General features: G+C 43.0%; 1 protein-coding gene across 2 annotated transcripts; it reads left to right on the top strand.

Annotated features, from left to right (window-relative positions):
• The first annotated feature begins 25 nt into the window (after positions 1-25).
• DDX51 (DEAD-box helicase 51) lies at positions 26-20257 on the top strand. Of its 2 annotated transcripts, XM_073312331.1 has the most exons (16): positions 1213-1398; positions 2524-2951; positions 3303-3535; positions 4228-4378; positions 6590-6735; positions 7087-7158; positions 7366-7472; positions 8454-8562; positions 9456-9601; positions 12433-12631; positions 13406-13521; positions 13618-13734; positions 17338-17439; positions 18028-18091; positions 18709-18843; positions 19568-20257. In XM_073312331.1, the coding sequence occupies exons 1-16, from the start codon at positions 1376-1378 to the stop codon at positions 19592-19594; spliced, it is 2175 nt and encodes a 724-aa protein (XP_073168432.1). In that variant the 5' UTR covers positions 1213-1375; the 3' UTR covers positions 19595-20257. The 2 variants fall into 2 exon arrangements, with proteins under 2 accessions (XP_073168433.1, XP_073168432.1); XM_073312332.1 differs by lacking the exons at positions 18028-18091; positions 18709-18843; positions 19568-20257 and adding an exon at positions 17862-18009 and having other exon boundaries at positions 26-1398.
• Positions 20258-22221: the final 1964 nt, after the last annotated feature.

Here is a 22221-nt window from a genome sequence, read left to right as displayed (position 1 = left end):
GTGTTTTTCTGTCTCTTTGAACCACACTGTGTCCTAGGAACAAGGGTGAGGCCAAATAAGTCATATTAGTTTTCAATGACTCAAAATGCAAATGATTCAGATTGATGACTGGCACCAGTGGTGGTTAGAATGAGCTCTTACTCTTCCAAACATCATAGGACTGGGCATGTATTTACACAAGACTTGTAAACACATGCACAATCTTATGATGCTTGGAAGAGTAATATTGCTGCCTTTCAAAATTAAGAAAATGAAATGGCTGCCAGCTCTTGGCATTTCTGTGGAGGCTGCCTTGCCATCCTTGGGATTTCAGGGGAAGGGAGTCACATCAGAGGATTTGTTCAGTTAAGAAATCTGCTTTAAGTGTAGAGCATTCACCAGCGATCAAAATGGATGTAGCACACGTCTTTGTTCCTTTTTAATTCCATATTGTGTAGCGCATGAAGGTAAATCTTAAATGCATTGTAATCCAGGTGTCCTTTCAGTGCCCATTTTGTAGGGGCAATGTTCAAATCTGTGTCTAACTCTCTCACCTATGCACACTCTCATTGGCTAGGTAGGTGCACAAGAATGTTCTTTAGCTGGCAGTGGCACATGCCTTGCAAAATTCTACTTGCCTAGTGGCTTGAGCTGGCATAAGAACATAAGCACGGCCATACTGGGTCAGACCAAAGGTCCATCCAGCCCAGTAGCCTGTCTACTGACAGCGGCCAATGCCAGGTGCCCCAGAGGGAGTGAACCTAACAGGTAATGATCAAGTGATCTCTCTCCTGCCATCCATCTCCACCCTCTGACAAACAGAGGCTAGGGACACCAGTCCTAGCATATTTCGCTCGCCCATCGGAAGCCGATACAAAGGACGATCCCTTCTCGGAAGGGTTGCTGAGTAAAGCCCGGTGCGGGCAGGCTCCCCTGGGCAGCCGAGGACTCGGGCAGGGCCCCTGGTGCTACTCGCTGTTGTTGCCGCCCAGCCCCAGACCCCGGCAGATGCTGTGCTGGGGTGACCAGCCTGTGCCTTAGGAGGCTGCCAGCTGAGGTGTGGCCGGGCCAATGGCGAGGAGGGGGCTGTTCAGGGGAGACGCCCTGGCTGGGGCCTGGCCCAGTAACCCGTATGCTCTGTGACAGGCCAGAGCCCGAGGCAGATTAAACAACTGCCCCTGCCAGACGGGGCCGAGGGTGGAGCCCGGCCTGGCCACAGCCTGGAGCCGGGCTGAGCTGCCCAAAGGCGCCCGCCGCCTCTTCGCGCCTCCCAGGCTGTAGGGGGCGATGGCGGCCGCCGGGCTCCAGCTGTGCAATTCTCAGTCGCGAACGTGGCTACTGCGCCGGCTGACGTCATCTGAGAGCGCCAGCAGCGGGGAGGTGGGGCTGCGGTACCATGGCGCTTTTCCTCATCAGCAGGTAAGCGGGAAAGAGAGAGAGCGCGGGGGGGTCGGGAGACGAACGGAGCCCGCGGGAGGGCGCGGCGCGTGGAGCAGAGCACGAGGAGGCGGCGGCGGCGGCAGACAGGCCCACGTGTGTCGGGGGAGGGGCGGCGCTGCTGGGGCCTGGGGTGGGCGTCCCGCGGGTGTGGCGGAGACAGGCTCCGCCGAGGGCGGGTGTCGGGGGCGTTACTGCCCTGCCAGGCTGGGCAGGGATTCGTAACGCGGCGTTGCTCCCGCCGCTCATCCACGTTACATGAAATCGTATTTCACACTGTGTATGGGGGGTCCACCCCATTCCCCACCCAAACACGCCAAGCAGCCCCCCAGAATCACGAGATTGTCTTAAAAATCCTGAGATCGTTTTAAATCATGAGTTCTTGTGGTTTGCTGTCAGGGTTTGGAGCCGTCAGGCTGCACCTGTGTCATGTTTTCAATATTTTCTCTAGGGTCATAAGACTTTGGTTTAAATGCCTGCGTTACCGTGGTTAATACAAGGTTACAAAAGGAAGTACTCTTAATTGGCTACAAAGCGTAGACTAGAGCAGTGCTTCTTAATCAGAGGTACATGTACCCCTGGAGGTACACAGGTCTTCCCGGAGGTACATCGACTCATCTAGAGATTTACCTGATTTTACAATAGGCTACATTAAAAGCACTAGTGAAGTCAGTAGAAACAAAAATTTCATACAATTACTTGTTTATTCTGCTCTATATACTAAAATGTAAGTACAATATTTATAGTCAAATAGATTTATTTTATAATTATATGGTAAAAATGAGAAAGTAAACAATTTTTTGGTAATAGTGTGCTTTGACACTTTTTTTGTATTTTTATGTTTGATTTTGCAAGCAAGTAGTTTTTAAGTGAGGTGAAACTTGGGGGGTATGCAAGACAAATCAGACTCCTGAAAGAGGTACAGTAGTCTGGAAAGATTGAGATCCACTGGCCTAGATTATTGGGCCTTCCTACGATATCTAGTTGACTGTGAAACTGAATTTTGTTGCCTTTTCTCTGCCAGTAAAAATGTGAAAAGGGTGGTTACAGCCTTGTTGTAGTGCTTGCTGTGGTATGTTTAAAGCGTTTTCTTTGTGAAACATTCAGATACCTTGGCGGTGAGGAGGATGCTACTGAGGACCGGTCACAGGCCCTGTTAGAACGGCTGCGGGAACAGGCTAGAGCCAGGCAACTGGAAAAGCAGCAGCAGGTGCCTTTGCCTTCTGATGAATTAAAACAAAAGAAAACAGAAAATGAACTCCACCAAAAGCTCAAAAACTCTGGATTTGATTCTGAAAATGAATCACAGAGAGAGGCAAAAAAGAGGAAGAGAGGACACAGTGGTGAGGGTTCCTGTGGAGAAGGGGAAAAGAAGCTGAAGAAGAACCACCAAGTGAGCAGTGATTCTGAGAAGCCTTCAGCAGGGGCAGATTCTGGCCTAGCGGGTGAGGCTGACAATGGCTACATTCCAGCTAAGAAGAAAAAGAAAGAAAATGGGAAAAAATCAAGTCTTCCTCAAAAGAAAATTGAAGCAGGTGAAAGCAAAACTGAAAGTGTAGGATTTAATTCTTAAAATTCAATGTCAAATTATTTTTTATTTTAGAAGAAAGTGCAAAATTCTGACCTTCTGGGTCTGGTTTACAACTGGAACCTGGAAATTGGTGTGTGAGGGTAGGGGGACATGCACATAAGTATGGAAAGTTAACCACTGATTTAACAGTATCAAAGGGCAGTTAGAGCTACATCAACCTTAGGATTGGAAAGAGAGATGAGAATGTAAGTGGATTTTTAGATCCTGGAAAGCCTAATTAGTAAAAATACTTCCAGTTTTTTAATCTGTCCCTCTGTCTCATTTTAGCATTTTATTCCTTCTACCAATATTTCAGATCTTGATGAAAACAATAGACAACAGGAAAATAAAAGTAAATTGAAGAGACACCAAGCTGCGAGGAAGAAGGAGAGGGACATTCCAACAGAAATTGAGACAAATGGAGCTGAAGTGAAAGGGAATCAAAGCACAAAGGAGGAAGTGTCGATACCTACTTTGAATGAAAAAGCAACACCGCCACCCTCTAGTTTGTTGGTTCTGGGAGGGTATGACAAAAGAGCAGTGCAGAAGGTAACCAACTGGCCAGGGATTTTGTTCTGATTGTGTTATTTGGGTGAGAGAAGGAGTATTCTAACATGCTTTATAAGTAGCATTGTCAGGCTTTATGGTAGAAGTCATTTAGTTAATACAGAGATTACTAGCCTTTCTAAATAAAATTTTTTTTTCCGTATAAATGATAAAGTATATTTTAAACAAGAGTTTTACACAAAAAATAAAATAGTGTTACTGATTATACCATCTGCTTGATAAATTTAAAACAATGGTGACTGTAATCCTGATGTATAATAATACATGGTTGACTGCCCTTTCATTTCAATTTGCTCTTCAAATGTTTTACTGTTTTTCATTTTTTAATGGTATGGTCAGTGTGTCAGGTCCCAATCCTGAAAACTCTTTGTGCAGATACTAAACTTTCAATTGTATAAGTGCAGAGATGCACAGTTTTGGCCTATCTTCAAGCCTGTAACTTGCTGCTTGTGTGTTACTTTGAGAGAATATGTTAACATTTTCTACAGAAAAGTTCATATCCTCTTAAGTCTGAGTGCATAAAATCTTGCCCCAATAATTATTTTAAAAATACTGAATAATAATTAGTTACTGATTGTGTTACACTAACTTTTTCCCCTGGATTAAAGGAACTTCAACTTCAGGCCAATTGCTGAGAATCTCTATTTTAGGATTCATTCACTTTTTGTTTCCAGGTTCAGCCCATCCTACCACAGTGGCTTGCTCAACCCAAGCTGGTCCATAAACACATAAAACAGAACCTTGTCCCAATACAGGAGGTTCCAGGAATCCATCCCAAACTGCTAAAGAAGCTGCAAATGAATGGAATAGAGTCTTTTTTCCCAGGTACCTTTAATATTTTGTTTGGTCTCTCTCTCTCTTTTTTTTTTAATCAGCTAACTTCTCCAATATTCAAACCGCTCATGTCATGTGTTTGTGTATGATATAAAGAACTTACTAGAAAATCAGGGCTCTGGGGCATGCTTGAGATAAGTGATTTTTTGGGGGGCGGTGGAAACAAATTCCAAAATTTCCCCAAAGCTGACAAGAATATGATACTTTAGCCAGTGTGGTGTGGATTTGTTAACTTTAAATTAATTTAAACCAATATGTAAAGTGGTTACTTAGTCATCTTCACTACCAGAGCTGGATGAAGAGAAGAATTAGGTACCTATATGACAGGTTTCAGAGTAGCAGCCGTGTTAGTCTGTATCCTCAAAAAGAAAAGGAGGACTTATGGCACCTTAGAGACTAACAAATTTATTTGAGCATAAGCTTTTGTGTGAGACAGCTCACTTCATCGGATGCATGTAGTGGGAAATACAGTGGGGAGATTTTATATACACAGAGAACATGAAACAATGGGTGTTACCATACAGACTGTAACAAGAGTGATCAGGTAAGGTGAGCTATTACCAACAGGAGAGCGGGGGCGGGTGGGGGACGACAACGACACAGGACTTTTGTAGTGATAATCAAGGTGGGCCATTTCCAGCAGTTGACAAGAACATGCCCACATTGATCATCACTACAAAAGGTTTCACACACACACACACCAGCCCTCCTCTCCCTCCCTCCCTCCCCCCCCCCCTTTGCTGGTAATAGCACACCTCAGTGTCACAGACTGATCCATCTTAGAAAAAAACTTGCTGTTCCATACTTGGACATGAGGTGGAGCTGAGGTATTCCTGTGTATATGTAGAGGTTCTGACATAGGCTAGGTAGGGACAAACCTCTACTGGAAGGTCTTATTGGTAGCATGTATGTTGCACATTGTTGATTTGATTAAGACAAAGGAATGAAAACAAACGTAGATTTATTACAATGGGTTAATGCATTAACCTTTCTCTTTTAAAGACTTAACTAATTACATCTGTGATCTGGATTTATCAGGTCTTAGTCTGCATCAGAAGACCATCAAAGGACTGCAGCTCTAGCTCAGACGTTTTCTATTTTAAATTATTTCACTGTTTAATATTTTGCTGTGCTAGAATATATAGCAGAGTGTAATGAGTTGCTGGTATGCTATCCTCAGTTACTCTCCTTATGTCAATCACAGATTCTTATACTTTGAGGTCCAGAAACCCCTGTGTTCAGTTTATCGTATACACTGGCAGGAAATACGTTCAATCATTTACTGCTTGTACTGTCCATGTAAATAGTTTTATATTATTAATCAAGAAAAAGCTAAACCATAATATGTTGTGAGGAAGAGGCTCATAGATGATTTGTTAGTGGATATTTAGTTCAAAGCTGGCTAATAAGCCACAGCTCTCCGAAGAAGAAGGGAGAGAAGTCACAGGTTTCAGTCAAAGCTTTTGTCCTGAATAATTTGCTCTCGCTTCATTTGTAACTTCTCCTCAAGGCCCCAGAGCTACAGGAAGCTGGGCACCATCAGCTCCTACTGAAGTTGACATGAGTTGGGAGCATTTAGCCCCTTGCAGGACTAGCTCCAGATGAGAGCAAGAACCATCTTTTTAGGCAGAGAGTACACAGCTGCCCTCAGCCTTGAAGGAACAGACTCTGTGCTGTCTCCCAGTGAAAGGAAGATTTTAAAAAATACTAAATAGTTATATGGTTATTCTTGTTAAACTCCTGCCTAAGATCATTCTGTTCACACTTTCATCACCTTGATACATAGGCAAACAAGAAAAAAATATATAATGAGCTACAAGGAGGTGCTAAGTTCGGATTTAGGGACAGCTGAATTACTTGTATAGGGAAACCCACATAATCATTGCCTAGATCTAGTCAGGGCTCACTTTCAGAATCAATAAATTGACTTAATCTTTTGTTTATAGCCCGTTAAAAAAGACCCTGATGAAAAGCTGTGAAACAGCTTCCAAAATGAATTGGGGTTCCCCTTGAGTAGTGAAGAGCTCTTTTGAACTCCAGATCTTCCATATTTGCACCAGAAAACCTAACTTAACAGCAGGGAGAACACAAGGCTTTCCAAGTCACAGAAAGAGATGACATTGTACAGTTTTTAATAGCATTTGACGGATAGACTTTGGCCAGGTTGTTGCTTTTACTGATCCTCATTTTCCTTCTGTTCAGTTCAGGGGGAGGTGATTCCTGCCATTTTGGAGAGTGCATCCAGTGGCTTATTGGTAGGGAGGGGAGGATGCCAGCCCAGCGATATCTGTGTTTCGGCCCCTACAGGCAGTGGTAAAACACTGTCTTTCGTCATCCCTGTGGTACAGGTGAGTTCAGCCAAGGTGTATAGTTGTAACAGAGAGGGCCACAGTTGCCTTTGTTTCTCAGCAGGGCTGTAAAATGGAAGCCTCTTGAGGTAGGTAAGAAAGTCAGGAAGAAACACCAACAAAAGCACTGAGGCTTAGAACTGCAGAGTTGCCTAGATACAATTCCCATTAACTTCAGTGCCCCATCCAGCTTTCGTGGCCAAAGAACATAATGTGAGGAGTTGAGGAAGACCGCGGGGAATAAATGAATTAGTAAATGTTGGGGGATTATGAGGATGCTGCCCACTTGCCCAGACTGGGCACAGAGACCCTACTAGCTTTCAAGTGCTCATATGGCCTTTGTTTTGGCAGGCTCTGTTACAACGAGTGGTTTGCCAGGTGCGAGCTCTGGCAGTTTTGCCCACCAAAGAACTTGCACAGCAGGTAAGAGACTTTTTTTCCTTCCTTTCTCTAAGCTGAATTTAAGTCAAGTGAAAGGCTGGTGCTTTAAACCCACTGCCCGAACACATGTGATTTCTACCATGAGAAGTAGGTTGAAGACTAACTGGGTTTGATGCTGGTGAACATAACAGAAAGCATTGTCATAAACAACTGTCAAAGAAGCTAACAAATCCCATTTCCCCTCTGCAGGTGAGTAAAGTATTCAACATCTACGCTGATGGGACAGGTCTGAAGGTTGTTTTGGTTTCTGGGCAGAAATCTTTCAGGAAGGAGCAGGAGACTCTTGTCCAGAGAACGTAGGTTAAATATGCTTTTGGATAATGTTTTACAGCTCAAATGTCTCAACCCCTTATCTCAGTGCATGGAGAGGTTGAAGTGTAGGCTATTGCATCACATGTTAGGTTGCATCACGTTAGTTTTTCTGAACACTAGGTTCATATACTGGATATTGTTTAAAATCTCTGCTTGCCAGAATGCTAGGAGCAGCGTTTTTCTAAAGTTTTGTTAGCTTTAGTAGGATAGAAACATGTTACCTGTGACTTTGAATATGAACTGCTATTTATGCAATAGAGTCTGTCCTTGGGATCAGCAGCCCCACTCGGGGCTGAGGGAAGAAGTGGCTATGTCTGTCAGTTGCACCTTCAGGAATCAAATTGGTCATGAAAGTGGAAGGGTGGAGGATGTCCCTCCTTACTGGGATCCTTAGCACTTCATGCTTTCTGCTCTTGTCTGGTGTTATAAGATCTGTCTCTTTCTGGAGCTGATTGGTTTTTTTAACCACTGCCCCAGGAAATTCTTTTGTTCTCCAGTGGCTGCTTTGTAGGTTTGCTGTTTGTTCGGCCTGGGTTTCAGTTCTGTCCTCTTATTTTATCTTCGCAATTAGGTTCTCCAACACAGACACGCCTGCTTCTAAGAGAACCTGGGATTGGGGCAATGGTGATGGCCTGCAGCCCACATTATAACACTGGCTAAAAAAAGGGTTACACACCAGATAATTTCCAATTATTTAACCATGAAGCATTCTCCAAATCTGTCTGAAGTAAGCTAGTTCTCCATCTCAGCTCTCCAGAGCAAAGCATGGCCTCGAGTATCCTACATACACGTTCTTTAATGTAAATGATATGTTTGACTTCTTATTCCTCAATTAAGTGACGTGAGAAAGGAAAGCGAAAAAAAGAAAACCAGATACTGGTTGGTCACAGGAACATGTTACATTGATCTCACTATACTGTGCACAGCAGGAAGCAGCTGGGTGACAGGACATTTTGTCTTTTCAGAGTGATGGGTTACTGCAGTCTGGCTGATATCATTGTGGCCACACCTGGACGACTTGTGGATCATATTGACCAGACTCCAGGGTTCAGCCTGAGACAACTTCGCTTTCTGGTAAGTTAAAACAATCAGATCTACTGAGCTGATTATCACAAGGCTCTTTGTGTCTATAATTCCTACTCTACATCTTTTTGTACTTCTGGTGCATATACACATCTATGTATAGGAATTGCCATGCCATTCAGATTATTGGCCATCTAATCCTAGTATCTGCCTCCAGAAAAGGCATTTTATGTAAACACCTGGAGGGGAAAAAATCTACCAAAAATAAAACTTAAAGGGTCTAACTTCAACAATCAAAACCAAGATTTCACAGTAAATTATCAAATTTATAATAACTCACCAGCATATCGGAGTATGCACTGGGATCACATTTATTTGGTGCCTTATTTATTCAAGGTATCCGAGATCTGATTTCCCTTATGTCATTTAAAGACACGTGGTGTTTATTAGCCAATGGATTTAAGTTAAACCAAATCTATTTATCATATGGGACTCAAGGTTGCCCTTCGGTTTGGTCACTGAATACAACAAAACAAGATTGGATTTTTTTCTAAAAGATATGATCTAGGAATTATTTTGGAGAAGTTCTTTGTTATACAGGAGGTCAGACTAGATGGTCACAATGGTTCCTTCTGGCCTTGGAATCTATGTATCAGGTATTTAGATGCCTATGCAAGGACCCAAATTTAGGATTCAGCTCCCATATTAAAACTGTGCTTTTTTTTTTTTTTTTTTTTTAAGTGAAGTAGTTTGGCTGATTAGAAATGTATGCATATACACAAGGGTCGTGTGTGTGTGTGTGTGCACACTCCTTTCTATCATTTGTTTATCCCAAGCAGAAATGTCTTCTCCCTGTTATAAAGAGTGGGGTTTAATGTGTGCAGGAGGAAAGCTACAGCACCAAAAGGAGCCTAACAACAAGGGCTGTTTCTGTCTGAGTGCAGATTATAGATGAAGCTGACCGTATGATAGATGACATGCACCAGAACTGGCTGCATCAAGTGGTAAAAGCAGTGTTCCGAGCCGAAGAGGACTCTGGCACCAACATGCTTTTCCAGAGGACAGAACCGGGACCTGTAACGGCAGCCAGGTAACCTGGAAAATGCACTCTGCTGAATCACTACTACAGAGGAGGACTCCAGGTTAAGCCTCTATTCAGTGCTGGTGTTTTGTTGTCTGCTCCATTTGGATGTTGATTTTTGTGTACGCTCCAATACTCATTCACTTAGAAAACATACTGCTAATCAAGTCTGCTGTTTTTCAGTGGCTTCAAAATGCAGGTGGCAAAGAGCTGATGCTAGGAATTGACCCATGCTTTTTAAAGTGAACTTTACCAACTGGCAAAAAGAAAAGGAGTACTTGTGGCACCTTAGAGACTAACCAATTTATTTGAGCATGAGCTTTCGTGAGCTACAGCTCACTTCATCGGATGCGTACCGTGGAAACTGCAGCAGACTTTATATACACACAGAGAATATGAAACACTACCTCCTCCCACCCCACTGTCCTGCTGGTAATAGCTTATCTAAAGTGATCATCAGGTTGGGCCATTTCCAGCACAAATCCAGGTTTTCTCACCCTCCACCCCCCCACACAAATTCACTCTCCTGCTGGTGATAGCCCATCCAAAGTGACAACTCTTTACACAATGTGCATGATAATCAAGTTGGGCCATTTCCTGCACAAATCCAGGTTCTCTCACCCCCCTCCCAAAAACCACACACACAAACTCACTATTCTGCTGGTAATAGCTCATCCAAAGTGACCACTCTCCCTACAATGTGCATGATAATCAAGGTGGGCCATTTCCAGCACAAATCCAGGTTTTCTCACACACACCCCACCCCCATACACACACAAACTCACTCTCCTGCTGGTAATAGCTCATCCAAACTGACCACTCTCCAAGTTTAAATCCAAGTTAAACCAGAACATCTGGGGTGGGGGGGGTAGGAAAAAACAAGGGGAAATAGGTTACCTTGCATAATGACTTAGCCACTCCCAGTCTCTATTTAAGCCTAAATTAATAGTATCCAATTTGCAAATGAATTCCAATTCAGCAGTTTCTCGCTGGAGTCTGGATTTGAAGTTTTTTTGTTGTAAGATAGCGACCTTCATGTCTGTGATTGCGTGACCAGAGAGATAGAAGTGTTCTCCGACTGGTTTATGAATGTTATAATTCTTGACATCTGATTTGTGTCCATTTATTCTTTTACGTAGAGACTGTCCAGTTTGACCAATGTACATGGCAGAGGGGCATTGCTGGCACATGATGGCATATATCACATTGGTGGATGTGCAGGTGAACGAGCCTCTGATAGTGTGGCTGATGTTATTAGGCCCTGTGATGGTGTCCCCTGAATAGATATGTGGGCACAATTGACAACGGACTTTGTTGCAAGGATAAGTTCCTGGGTTAGTGGTTCTGTTGTGTGGTATGTGGTTGTTGGTGAGTATTTGCTTCAGGTTGCGGGGCTGTCTGTAGGCAAGGACAGGGGACACCATCACAGGGCCTAATAACATCAGCCACACTATCAGAGGCTCGTTCACCTGCACATCCACCAATGTGATATATGCCATCATGTGCCAGCAATGCCCCTCTGCCATGTACATTGGTCAAACTGGACAGTCTCTACGTAAAAGAATAAATGGACACAAATCAGATGTCAAGAATTATAACATTCATAAACCAGTCGGAGAACACTTCAATCTCTCTGGTCACGCAATCACAGACATGAAGGTCGCTATCTTACAACAAAAAAACTTCAAATCCAGACTCCAGCGAGAAACTGCTGAATTGGAATTCATTTGCAAATTGGATACTATTAATTTAGGCTTAAATAGAGACTGGGAGTGGCTAAGTCATTATGCAAGGTAACCTATTTCCCCTTGTTTTTTCCTACCCACCCCCCCACCCCAGATGTTCTGGTTTAACTTGGATTTAAACTTGGAGAGTGGTCAGTTTGGATGAGCTATTGCCAGCAGGAGAGTGAGTTTGTGTGTGTATGGGGGTGGGGTGTGTGTGAGAAGGCCCAACCTGATGATCACTTTAGATAAGCTATTACCAGCAGGACAGTGGGGTGGGAGGAGGTATTGTTTCATATTCTCTGTGTGTATATAAAGTCTGCTGCAGTTTCCACGGTACGCATCCGATGAAGTGAGCTGTAGCTCACGAAAGCTCATGCTCAAATAAATTGGTTAGTCTCTAAGGTGCCACAAGTACTCCTTTTCTTTTTGCGAATACAGACTAACATGGCTGCTACTCTGAAACTTTACCAACTGGATCTATTGATCCTTTCTCCAGCTAGATTAGGGTGGTATTAAAGAAACCAAAAATGTGCAAAACTTTGAGGATCAATCGCTATGTTTTTATAGCTGACTGAGTTGCTCCAGAACTATCACAGCTCCCCTATAAGGAGATTGGCAGAATGTTTGCTGGACCACCCCTGAGCTATTCATCTGTAGTTGCTGTTTCTATGTAGCATCATAGACATGCATGGCCTTTCTCAGAATACATACAGGCAGGTTACCTGCCCAGAACAGGGTTAAGACAGAATAACAGGAGGAGAAAATTGAAGGAGGGGTTGAGGTAGGGTTAGGACCAAGGCGAAGACACGAAGATTGCCTGTTCACTTGGGAAGCTGGTGTATGCACTGGGGGAAGGATGGGGGGCTTACAGGTTTTTTTTTTAGTTGATATTAACTGCTTTTATGAACTAATTAGAGCACTAGCAGTATAAGCAAGCTTAAAGGGGCAGGGGGTTGCAAAGTGACTTGCAGAAAGTGGATTGGGTCAGGAAGAGAGTTCCAGGAAGAGTTAACGACTCCTCAGATTTTTTAGATGTTGTTAGAGGGGAGGAGTAAAATGTGACATTCCTCCAGTCTGCCGTAATGCTCAATGCCTGCACGCTATCTGTCTCAGCACCTGCTGTCCCCAGATACCACTACAGAAGTTGCTGTTCTCAGCCACACTGACTCGGAACCCAGAGAAACTGCAGCAGCTGGGCTTGTACCAGCCTCGCCTCTTCACATCTGTCTACTCTGAGAAACAAGCCGTCACAGCTGGGACAGAAACAGAACAGGATGCTGAAAAGAAATTCCCTCTCCCTGAGGGACTTTCGGTAAGGTGATTTATCCTCTCGCAGCCATGGAAGGTATCTTGCTGGGCAGCTTTCCAACTGGGAAGGAGCGTGAATAGGTTACATCTGAAGAACACATCAGACTCAAAGCAGCTTGATCTGCTTCTGGAAATAGGGTTACATTTTCCCTTAATTTTATCCCATGAATAAAAGCATTTCTTCTCCAGGCAGCCTTGCATTACTGAGGATTAGGAGGAGAAATGGTTAAGAGAACAGATAGGTCCTACATATGTAGCTCTACATATGCATACCTGTTGATGGATCTCCACCTGTTCATCTCAGAACAGGGCTTTTTTACACAGATACTCCTTTAAAAGAGGATGAGAAGCACCATCAGCACTAAGGAGTGCGATAATAAGATAAGAGTAATACATAGCACTTACATCACACTTTCCAGGTGTAGATCACAAAGTATGTAGCAAAGACAAGTATACATCATTATCTTCTTTTAGAGATTGGGAAATTGAGGCACAGTGTTGTTTTTGCCTGACGCTGCACCGTATATCAGTGTCAGAGACAAGACTAGAACACAGGTCTCCTGCCTCAGTCCTGTGTTGTCTTCAACCTTTGGAGAGGTTGAAGTGTTGTCTACCTTCCCTGTATAACTTGTCCCAAAGGAGATGGCACTGTGGGATCAGTTATCTGTAATAGTGAATGTGTTTGTAAGTAAGAAGCTCAGACAAGTAGGTTTGGGGAAAGAGTCCATGTGAAGAGCAACGTTTTTAAAATTTACTGTTTCTTCTCTGTCCCCTACAGCAATATTATGTACCTTGTAACCTGAATTCCAAACCTTTGTTCCTCTTGTATTTCATGCTGAGAATGAAATTTACCCGGGTGCTCTGTTTTACCAACTCCAAGCAGATTTCCCACAGGTGAGTTCATTGATGGGGTACTTACTATGTGTACCTGTATCAGTCAATAGGGTAAATTCATGACTCTGTTTTATCTCCCCACCCACTTCCAAATAGATTGTTCTTACTGATTCGAGCCTTTGGTGGAGTGAATGTAGCTGAGTTCTCTTCCTGGTTGACTCCAAGTGAGAGACAGAGGACCCTGAAGGAATTTGAACAGGGGAAGATACAACTGTGAGTGTCTCAGATGAGTGTGTGTATGTGTGTTTGGGGGGTGGTTTCAGTACTGACCCACGCTACTTCCAGTGTAGAGGTTTCAGAGTAGTAGCCGTGTTAGTCTATATCTGCAAAAAGAAAAGAAGTACTTGTGGCACTTCAGAGACTAACAAAATTATTTGAGCATAAGGTTGTATGAGCTACAGCTCACTTCATCAGATGCATGTAGTGGAAAATACAGTGGGGAGATTTTATATACACAGAGAACATGAAACAATGGGTGTTACCATACAGACTGTAAGAAGAGTGATCAGGAAAGGTGAGCTATTACCAGCAGGAGAGCCGGGGTAGGAGGGGGACCTTTTGTAGTGATAATCAAGGTGGGCCATTTCCAGCAGTTGACAAGAACGTGTGAGGAACAGTGGCGGGGTGGGAGGAATAAACATGGGGAAATAGTTTTACTTTGTGTCATGACACATCCACTCCCAGTCTTCATTCAAGCCTAAGTTAATTGTATCCAGTTTGCAAATTAATTCCAATTCAGCAGTCTCTCATTGGAGTCTGTTTCTGAAGTTTTTTTGTGGAAGAATTGCCACTTTTAGGTCTGTAATCAAGTGACCAAAGAGATTGAAGTGTTCTCCAACTGGTTCTTGAATGTTATAATTCTTGACATCTGATTTGTGTCCATTTATTCTTTTATGTAGAGACTGTCCAGTTTGGCCAATGTACATGGCAGAGGGGCATTGCTGGCACATATCACATTGGTAAATGTGCAGGTGAACGAGCCTCTGATAGCGTGGCTGATGTGATTTGGCCCTATGATGGTGTCCCCTGAATAGATATGTGGACACAGTTGGCAATGGGCTTTGTTGCAAGGATAGGTTCCTGGGTTAGTGTTTTTGTTGTGTGATGTGTGGTTGCTGGTGAGTATTTGCTTCAGGTTGGGGGGCTGTCTGTAAGCAAGGACTGGCCTGTCTCCCAAGATCTGTGAGAGTGATGGGTCGTCCTTCAGGATAGGTTGTAGATCCTTGATGATGCATTGGAGAGGTTTTAGTTGGGGGCTGAAGGTGACGGCTAGTGGCGTTCTGTTATTTTCTTTGTTGGGCCTGTCCTGTAGTAGGTGATTTCTGGGTACTCTTCTGGCTCTATCCATCTGTTTCTTCACTTCAGCAGATGGGTATTATAGTTGTAAGAGTGCTTGATAGAGATCTTGTAGGTGTTTGTCTCTGTCTGAGGGGTTGGAGCAAATGTGGTTGTATTGTAGAGCTTGGCTGTAGACAATGGATTGTGTGGTGTGGTCTGAATGAAAGCTGGAGGCATGTAGGTAAGCATAGCGGTCGGTAGGTTTCCGGTATAGGGTGGTGTTTACGTGACCATCACTTATTAGCACCATAGTGTCCAGGAAGTGGATCTCTTGTGTGGACTGGTCCAGGCTGAGGCTGATGCTGATGGTGGGATGGAAATTGTTGAAATCCTGGTGGAATTCTTCAAGGGCTTCTTTTCCATGGGTCCAGATGATGAAGATGTCATCAATGTAGCACAAATAGAGTAGGGGCATTAGGGGATGAGAGCTGAAGAAGCATTGTTCTAAGTCAGCCATAAAAATGTTGGCATACTGTGGGGCCATGCGGGTACCCATAGCAGTGCCGCTGATTTGAAGGTATACATTATCACCAAATGTGAAATAGTTATGGGTGAGCACAAAGTCCAGCCACCACGTTTGCCGTGACATTATCGGGGATACAGTTCCTGACAGCTTGTAGTCCATCTTTGTGTGGAATGTTGGTGTAGAGGGCTTTTACATCCATAGTGGCTAGGATGGTGTTTTCAGGAAGATCACCGATGGATTGTAGTTTCCTCAGTGGTGTCTTGAAGATAGCTGGGAGTGTTGGTAGCGTAGGGCCTGAGGAGGGAGCCTACATAGGCAGACAAACCTGCTGTCAGGGTGCCAATGCCTGAGATGATGGGGCTTCCAGGATTTGCAGGTTTATGGATCTTGGGTAGCAGATAGAATACCCCTGGTCAGAGTTCTCCACCCCCTGCTCTCCTGCTGGTAATAGCTCACCTTACCTGATCACTCTTGTTACAGTCTGTATGGTAACACCCATTGTTTCATGTTCTCTGTGTATATAAAATCTTCCCACTGTATTTTCCACTACATGCATCCGATGAAGTGAGCTGTATCTCACAAAAGCTTATGCTCAAATAAATTGGTTAGCCTCTAAGGTGCCACAAGTCCTCCTTTTCTTTTTCCAGTGTAGAGAGAGTAGTGAAAACATGTATGTAATAAAACAAACTCATCTGCAAAACTGAACTTGCAAAATCCAACTTGTGAACTGAGTGGGAGGCTTAGGCTATGTAAACACTACAGCGTACGTCGGTGTAAGTTATGTCGCTCAGAGATGTGAATAAGCACCCTCCCTGAGTAACGTGAGTTACACTAACAGAAGCCCCAATTTAGACGGCGCTACATTGGCGGGAGAGTTTCTCCCACTGACATAGCTAGCGCCACTCGCAGGAGCTGGAGTAATTAAGTTGACGGAAAAGCCTTCTCCGTCAGTTTAGAGCACCTGCACTAGGAGCATTACAGCGATGCAGCTGCACTGCTGTAAGCTCTGTAGTGTAGCCATAGCCTGAGACTCACGTTTTCTGAATTGTGCTGGTGCATTTGTGTGCATTTACTGCAATTTTTTGTACAGTTGAGCTACTTGTGTGTGCAGATAGCCTCTTAGAATCTAGCTGCTAAGTTGCTTGGGCATTTGTCATGTGCAATGGCAGTAAATACACAAAGCACACATGTAATTCTGATAATCTGAGCCTTTCTGCTGATCAGGTTTTTATTGGCACATCATAGAAAATGGATGCCGCTTTACTGCGGGGGCTATAATGAACAAAAGTAATGTAATCTAACAGCAAGAACCTGTTAGACTAACTGTCTAGATTTTTGTTCCCAGGTCTGTCACTGATTTGCTGTGACCTGAGGTATATCACTTAATCATGTGCTTCAGTTTCTTTAATACCGATGGGGCACTGAGTACTCACTGCCTGACAAGTGTCCTTGAGAACCTTTCATGAAAGGGGAAACATATTAAAATACATTTTTTTTTAATACAGACCTCTCTTTGCAGTGGCTGTTTGGCTGTCCTGTCTTGAATGCTTTGAGCATGAACATTTGGGTGCATTTTCAATATGGTTTGTGGACATTTAGCTCCCAATTACTTTGATAGGAGTCGCCTGGCTAAAAATTCCACATAGTGTGCTGTTAATATCCTCTGTAGCTACCAAACCTGGAAACTCCAGTGGTGTCATGGTTTATGTCAATAGAAAAAAATCCTCCAGAAGTGCTTAGCACATCACTGGAATGGATTTTCCCCACAAGTGTCTAATATGGCTGGTATAGCTAATAAATCTGTGGTGTGATTCGTGGTACTATTTTATGCTCCAAAGACCCAGCCCTCTGTGTTTGTCTGGCTAGCTTGATTAGGGAGATTAGTAACATATTGTGAGCTGCTCCTTATCCAGTTACCAGAATTTGCAGTGTCATTGGGCAATGGCTTTATGCCATGCAAAAGACCTGGAAATGAATGCTACTAGTTTTTTTTTCTTTAAAACTTAAAACAGGTTAATCAGCACAGATGCCACTGCTCGAGGGATTGACATTAAAGGAGTGAAGTGTGTGATAAACTATGATGCCCCTCAGTTCATCAGGACTTATATTCACCGGTGAGTGGCTGAGGAATAAAAAGAAGAAACATGAATTCGGATTCTAACCTCTCTCTTTTGGATGTGGCTTTTTAGACATTAAAGCATTCTTCACGTACACAAAAAATGTATGTGGTGTGAAAAGTTTTTTAATACCATTGCAATAGAGCTGTTCGTTCAATATGAAAGCGGTTGTTCAATCAAAATTAAGCCTGTAGAGTCACTGTAGTGACACAAGGCCAGTCTAAATTAGGGCAGCTTCCTACTATACCAGGCCTAATTTATAGAAAATGTGGGTATTGCCCTGGACGGTCCCAAACACTGATGGCCTGATTTTCAGAAGCGCTGAGGGCCCCAACTCCAGTTGAAATAAGTGAGGACTGGAGGGTCAGCACTTCTGAAGATCAAACCCTGAAATGTTAACCTTTTGTGTTTATGTACAGGAGGCCTTCTTATACTGACGGTACTTATAGAAATAATCTGAATAGTCCTCTTCAGGTTTCAAGAACTCCTGTTGGGGCAAGGTGGGAAGGAATGTGCTGCAGCTGAGGGGGGAGCAGATGGACAGTTAAACCAACATTGAGGTTGGCCTCCTTTATCTGATTTCAGAGTTGGAAGAACAGCTCGAGCTGGAAAGGCGGGATTAGCATTCACCATGCTCCTGAAAGTGCAGGTGAGTCATAGTCATGGCAGCAATTCTGAAGTGAAGCACAGCAGAGTGGTGAGGAGGATGGGGTTAACGTAATTTTCCTCCATCCATTCACGTGCAGTCCAGTTCTGTGTACAGGTACTTTCCCTTCAGTGGTATCTGTACAGCACATTTTTCATAGACACTACTGTAATTACTCTTCACTGGTTGTGAAGATGTCCTGGCGTGGCTGTATTGAGTATGAATTCTTAGTTTTGCATACCGCATTGCATGAAGGGAGGTATCCACACCGCCCCCCTTCACACACTGAAAGCAGTATGCCTAAGCTTCCAGATCTTGTGCTGAAAATGAACCGTTGATTTCCTGCCAGCATTCCAGGAACTCTGTTGCATTCCAGGCCTCGTGTGTGAATTCTTCAGGAGTTTGGGGAGACTGCAAACCTAGTTTTTAAGCATAAAAGTTAGGTCTTCTCAGAATTGAGCTTATATTTGGTTGTGAAGTTTATTCACTAGTAATTTCCAAACTAGATGGAGCCTCCCAGGCTCATGGTCTGACAGTTGTGGTGAAAAGATGAAGGGGGCAGCACCCACTTTCCTGAGTCTCCTCCTCCCCCTAATTTTCTGTATCTGTTTGTGATACAGGAGCGGAAGTTTTTGCAGATGCTGTGGGATGCTGGCACCCCAGATCTGGAGAAGCAGCTGGTGAAGAGCAAGTATTTAAAGCCATTGTTGCAGCAATATGAGGAAGCACTGTCCAAGCTCCAGAAAACTGTCAAGGTAACCGCAACAGTGAAGAGCTGCAGTATAAAATTCAACTGCACAAAAAGCTCATTGTAACCTGCTGCAGACTTGAACGTCAGTTAGTGTTCAGTGTCTTAACCTTGGAGATCTATTGAGATGCTTGAGCCAGTAGAGAACAGAAGGGCCCTGTGTTGAAAGCACAGTAGGCATTACTTATTTTACTGCCTTTCTGCAGATCTGTTGATTTCCTCTAGTGCGCTGGGGATTTGAGGGCTGGGAAGAGGAAGACAGAATAACTATGTGCAGAGGCTGAACCTTCTGTCAGATCAGAATTTGAGACACAATTCACCCAACTTGCAAATTGCATAGCTATGTTTTGAACTTTCAAGGAAAAGGGGTTCCATTTGCTGACCCTCCATTAGACAGGAGTTCTTTCATCTGTAAACAGAACATCAGTGTCCTTACCAGCTAAGCGTAAGAGCAGTCACACATGGTAACTGATCTGGGGGGAAGCTCCTGCTCTAGTACTTTGTGGAGAATCCTAAAACTAAAGTCAAGAGATTGGCGACCTGTCCCTGCAAAATAGATGGCTTTGGTGTCCAGCTTCTGGGCTTTAGCAGTGCTGGGGAAGTGGAGAGAAGGGAAAGAAAATGTGTCAAATTCAGCTGCATTTCTGCCTGTTTGATACAGTTTGTGCACAGCTGTGTGACCCTGTGACCCAGGCTCTGAGTATCTGCAGTCACCTTCTTTGTCTTAACAGGATGAGCGAGCACAGAAACGAGCATGAGAGAGCCCAGGAGAGAAGACTGATGTATATTTTCCATGGCATTGAAATCAAACCAGGACTTATCACGTTTTTGCTGTTAATGGCAAGTGTCAGGGTAACAGTGCAGCTCCAGAGCCAATGGATTAGCTGCCCAACCTCCTAGTCAAAAGGCTAAATTGTCACCTTGCCAACAGGCATTGTGGACCTCACAGAGTGTGTACAGCCCCCTTCCATTCTGAGGGAACTGGCACCAAAGCTCCGATCTCAGTTTGAACAAATATTCTTTGCAGGGGAACGCTCTCTCCTGTCCTATTGGTATATTGAAAACTGCCAACAGTAAATAGAACATCCTACCTTCTTAGAGTGTGCATCTGATGGAGCTTCCAGTTATCAAATTTGATGGGGCCAGGCCCCTCTCTGCTTTGCCTGTGGATCATTTCGACAAAGACAATTGTTCCTTCTCCTTTGCTGCAGACACATGATCTGTATCTGCAAAGTGCATCAAAAGCCGTACCATGTACGTAGCAGACTGCTGTCAATTCAAGAACTGTTCCAGGCTGGGGGTGGAGAAAAAGGATGTCTTAACTTTTGAAATAAAGAGTAACTTTAAAAAATATGGTTTTGTTTTCTTGTAAAGGATGGTTCTGAGTAAGTAAAGGATTTTTTAGAGTGAACTAATAGTTGTTCTGGGTCCCTCATACCAACCTTTATTCCCCCTTTATCAAGTCAGGCGCGTGGTCATAGTTCCTGTTGGAAATACCAGCAGGGTTATCAGACTAAATTACACCATTAATTATGCTGAAGTTTTACTGTTTACTAGGGCTGTCAATTAATCGCAGTTAACTTACGTGATTAACTCTAAAATTAATTGGGATTAATCACACTGTTAATACAATACAATACCAATTGAAATTTATTAAATATTTTTTGATGTTTTTTCTACATTTTCAAATATATTGATTTCTATTACAACACAGAATAGAAAGTGTACAATGATCACTTTATTTTTATTACAAATATTTGCACTGTAAAAAACAAAACAAATAGTATTTTTCAATTCACCTCATACAAGTACTGTAGTGCAATCTCCTTATGAAAGCTGAACTTACAAATGTAGAACTGTTTTATTTTTGAATGCAGTTTTTTTATACAATGTAAAACTTTAGAGCCTACAAGTCCACTCAGTCCTACTTCAGCCAATCGCTCAGACAAACAAGTTTGGTTAAAATTTGCAAGAGATAATGCTGCCTGCTTCTTGTTTACAATGTCACCTGAAAATAAGAAGAGACATTCACATGGCACTTTTGTAGCCAGCATTGCAAGGTATTTACATGTTAGATATGATAAACACGATGCGTACACCCCTTCATGCTTCAGCCACCATTCCAGAGGACATGCTTCCATGCTGCTGATGTTCGTTAAAAAAATAATGCATTAATTACATTTGTGACCGAACTCCTTAGGGGAGAATTTTGTCTCCTGTTCTGTTTTACCTGCATTCTGCCATATAGTTCATGTTATAACAATCTTGGATGATGACCCAGCACACGTTTGTTTTAAGAACACTTCCATAGCAGATTTGGCAAAACACAAAGAAGGTACCAATGAGATATTTCTAAAGAGAGCTACAGCACTCAACCCAAGGTTTAAGAATCTGAAGTGCCGTCCAAAATCAGAGGAACGAGGTGTGGACTGTGCTTTTAGAAGACTTAAAAGAGCAACACTCAGATACCGAAATTACAGAACACAAACCACAGAAAAAGAAAATCAACCTTCTGCTAGTGGCATCTGACTCAGATGATGAAAATGAACATACGTCGGTCCACTCTGCTTTGGATCATTATCAAGCAGAACCTGTCGTCAGTATGGACGCTTGTGCTCTGGAATGGTGGTTGAAGCATTAAGGGACATATGAATCTTTAGTGCATATGGCATGTAAATATCTTGCGGCACCAGCTACAACAGTGCCATGTGAACTCCTGTTCTCACTTTCAGGTGACATTGTAAACAAGAAGCGGGCAGCATTAGCTCCTGCAAATTGAAACCAAATTTGTTTGTCTGAGCGATTGGCTGAGTGGACTTGCAGGCTCTAAAGTTTTACATTGTTTTATTTTTGAAAGCAGGGGTTTTTTATACATAATTCTACATTTGTAAGTTCAACTTTCATGATAGAGATTGCACTACAGTACTTAAGTGAATTGAAAAATACTATCTTGTTTTTTTTACAGTGCAAATACTTGTAATCAAAAATAAATATAAAGTGAGCACTGTACACTTTCTATTCTGTTGTAATTGAAATCAATATATTTGAAAATGTAGAAAACATCCAAAACTATTTAAATAAATGGTATTCTATTATTGTTTAACACTGCAATGAATTTTTTTAATCGCTTGACAGCTCTACTGTCATTATAAAACCACTTGTAACATGAACACACACACACCATTAATGTGATTGCCCACAAGGGCAGGGCTAGCTCTAAACCTTTTATTGACACATTTCAACTGCCCCATATTATGTTTAGAGTGGCAGAGGTGGGCATGATGCTTTTCAAACAAAAGTTCCTGCTCCTTGAGCTTGCAATTTAAGTTAGACACAGTACAACTGGGGATTTCAAAACTATATTAAATGATCATGTAGCCTTCTG

Source organism: Lepidochelys kempii, chromosome 15 (genome assembly GCF_965140265.1).
Source record: "Lepidochelys kempii isolate rLepKem1 chromosome 15, rLepKem1.hap2, whole genome shotgun sequence".
Lineage (NCBI taxonomy): Eukaryota > Metazoa > Chordata > Testudines > Cheloniidae > Lepidochelys > Lepidochelys kempii.
This window is presented reverse-complemented; position numbering and strand designations above follow the sequence as displayed.